At 38.9% G+C, this 3,142-nt stretch overlaps 1 protein-coding gene across 1 annotated transcript in view; it reads left to right on the top strand.

Annotated features, from left to right (window-relative positions):
* Positions 1 to 3,142, top strand: part of LOC128247133 (SCO-spondin-like) — a 61,006-nt gene that overhangs the window by 46,820 nt on the left and 11,044 nt on the right. Inside the window, exons 23-24 of the mRNA XM_052965953.1 lie at positions 968 to 1,020; positions 2,032 to 2,175. Coding sequence (XP_052821913.1) covers positions 968 to 1,020; positions 2,032 to 2,175 — 197 coding nt within the window. The remainder of the gene's footprint in view (positions 1 to 967; positions 1,021 to 2,031; positions 2,176 to 3,142) is intronic.

The raw sequence follows: 3,142 nt of genomic DNA, 5'->3' as shown, positions 1-3,142 counted from the left end.
TCATCCTTTCGGGGTCGATAAATTAAGTACCAGTTAAGCACCGGGATCGATGTAATCGACTTAATCCCTTTGTATGTACTTGTTTGTCCTCTCTATGTTTAGCCCCTTGTGGGCAACAAAGAAATTGGTATTTCGTCAGTCGCTACGTTCTGAGTTCAAATTCCGCCGAGGTCGACTCTGCCTTTCATCCTTTCGGGGTCGATAAATTAAGTACCAGTTGCGTACTGTGGTCGATCTAATCGACTGGCCCCCTCCCCCAAAATTTTGGGCCTTGTGTCTTGAGTAGAAAGAATATTGTTTCTCTTGTATATACACTCAAACATACAAATTTACATACACGTCATGCGTGCGTTTGTGTGTGTGTGTGCGTGTGTGATGACACACTATTCATTTGCGTACATTTGTTAAGTATACACGTTAAATTTTAGGATTCCATCTGCATATGTATGCTTGTGTTCATGTGTACATATGTTAGTGTATGTGTGTGTGTGTGTGTGTGTGTGCGAGAGAGAGGGACTTTGTACATGTACAGTTATATATGCACTAGCGCAGATATAGAGCGTGTGCCCCCTGGGGCGGCCCTTCCGTTTGACGCCCCCGGACCCTACAAAAACCACATATTGCCTACAGCAGACCCAAAAGTACCGCTCGTGACGAACCGCTCCCATATGTTTGAATGCGCATGTATGTTCATGTATATGTGTGTAAGGATTGGTGTGTGTCCAAAGGAATAACCATAATATTAATTTGTATATAAAAATAAGTTCATTAGAATGAATTTGGTTTTTTTTTAACAAGAAATATTCTTCTTTTGACAGTTGATTCATTTAAAATCTATTTTCAATAAAAAACAATTTCAAACATTTATATCCATATACATATATATATGTGTGTGTATATATATTCATAGATGTGCTTTAGGAGGCGATTGTGAATGCTTGTGTACAGCTATTGCTAACTTTGCCAGAAGATGTTCCGGTAGTGGTATCGTTGTCAAATGGAGAAATAATAACAGATGCGGTACGTGTTTTTTTCCTTGTTACATTACTTTCAAAACTACTTTCGCAATATATTTATGCAATTTTAAATGTAAAAAAAAAGAGTAACGACTCCCTTTAGTCATGAATGGCCGTGGGATTCCGCCTAGAACGTTACCTTCCGAGGCACACACGTCCAGGCAATGTTGTTTATGGAAGACCAGCAGTGGCTCAGGCATACCAGTCTTCTCTCTCCACGCCACTGATGTTATCCAAAGGAAAGGCAAAGGGGCCGATACAGCTTGGCACCAGTGACGTCACAACTCTTCTACAAGAAAACAACACACAGCCCGGTCCTGGAATCGAACTCAATACCTCATAACTGTGAGCCCGATGCTCTAACCACTAGCCATACACCATCATAATTTTAATTGTATATCTGTTTCAAATTCATGATACAGTGAACTGAGTTTACTTATATACACACATACACACATGATGCACCATAATACATATGTGTGTGTGTGTGTGTGTGTGTGTGGTGGTTGTTTACTCCTTATGCAGAGTTTGACCATCTCCTGTACCTACACCCTAGAACCATCATGGTATCTGATGTGGCCTTTTTAAACCAGACACTGTTCTGAAAAGATACCCACATAGATTGCATATCCGATTTGGACCACCAGGAGCGGCAGATAAGTTTTGATCTTTGTGGATCTTAAAATGTCTTTTTGAGGCCTCCCTTAGATTTTCAAACCTTCTGGCATACATTGCCTTCAAAGGTGTGCTCTGACATATAGGCAGAATAGTTAGTGGAGGTTTGTTTTCCATGGGTTCGCAAATGAGAACCCACATCCAAATAGTGCACTCTCCTGTCGAAGACAGCGTATGAAAATTCAACTTTTGTCGAACGACTTCCACAAATGATTATATATACATAAAGATGATGTTTCCATAATTTTTTGCAATGAGCTTATTCATCAAAATACAAATTTCAAATAAATTACTTGTATTAAAGCACATATTGACGAAAACATTTCCGTATCTATTATAGCTGTGATGTGCGAAGAGCCCAAAGTTTACCGAGAATGTGGTCCAGCTAACCCTCGAACTTGTAAAGATCTTTGGATAGCACATGAAGAAAATTCTACATATTGTACAGAGGGATGCCACTGTCCACTTGGTCAAGTTGAAGATGGTATGAGAATACGCAACCATTTCATATTATTTATACTGTTTTCCGTGCAGAAAATTTTAATGATTTTTAATTTCAAATGTCAAAAATAGTGAATTTATATATATATACAGTGGAACCTCGTTTTATGAAGTTAATTCGTTCCTGAACACCGTCGTCACCCGATATTTTTATAAACCGAAACTAATTTTCATAGGAAATTCAAGAGAGGGCACGGCGAATTCCAGCTGGAATCGAAACTGAACGAAAGCTTCATAGCAACTGACGCTCCCCTGCTAATACACCTAGTTTGTCGCCAACTGCTGTTGCAAGCTTGACTGTTCGTTATCCGAAATACCCTTCGTCACCCGAGACGTTCTATGTCCGAAAAATTGTTCGTAAACCGATTTAATCGTGATGAGAAGTGTTCGTAAAACGAGGTTCCACTATATATATATATATATATATATATATATATATATATACATGCACACAAACACACATATATATATAGAGAGAGAGATCGAGAGGTATGTGTATGTACACACGCGCGCGCGCCCTCATACAAGACTCGCATTAGACTCCTCACTCGTAATCGTTATCGAATCGAGAGTTAAACTACGGTCCTTCCATACCACTGCCACGTTGGGTCTTCTGGATACCAATACCTCTCATACATACATATATATATATATATATGTATAGAGTGTTTGAATTTGAAGTGGTGTACAAGTATTGTATATTGAGAAAAAGGAGTGAGTTAGGATTTTGGGTAATCCTTTATTTACGCTTTCGTTCGTTTTGGAATTCGTCAAGACAAAATCAAAATGATAAGAACAGAACGTTTCGTTATTCATTTACATGAATCGGATGTTTTTGTCTTATTTTGTTTAGAAGAGGAGAATATTGTTTTTGTTTTGATTTTTGTTATTTTTTGGGGGGGGGAAAGGGAGAGAGAGAGAGAGAGAGGGAGAGAGAGAGGGGGGAGAGG

The sequence above is a fragment of the Octopus bimaculoides genome, chromosome 2, assembly GCF_001194135.2.
Source record: "Octopus bimaculoides isolate UCB-OBI-ISO-001 chromosome 2, ASM119413v2, whole genome shotgun sequence".
Lineage (NCBI taxonomy): Eukaryota > Metazoa > Mollusca > Cephalopoda > Octopoda > Octopodidae > Octopus > Octopus bimaculoides.
Note: the sequence above shows the minus strand (reverse complement) of the source record. Positions and strands in the feature narration are given on the sequence as shown.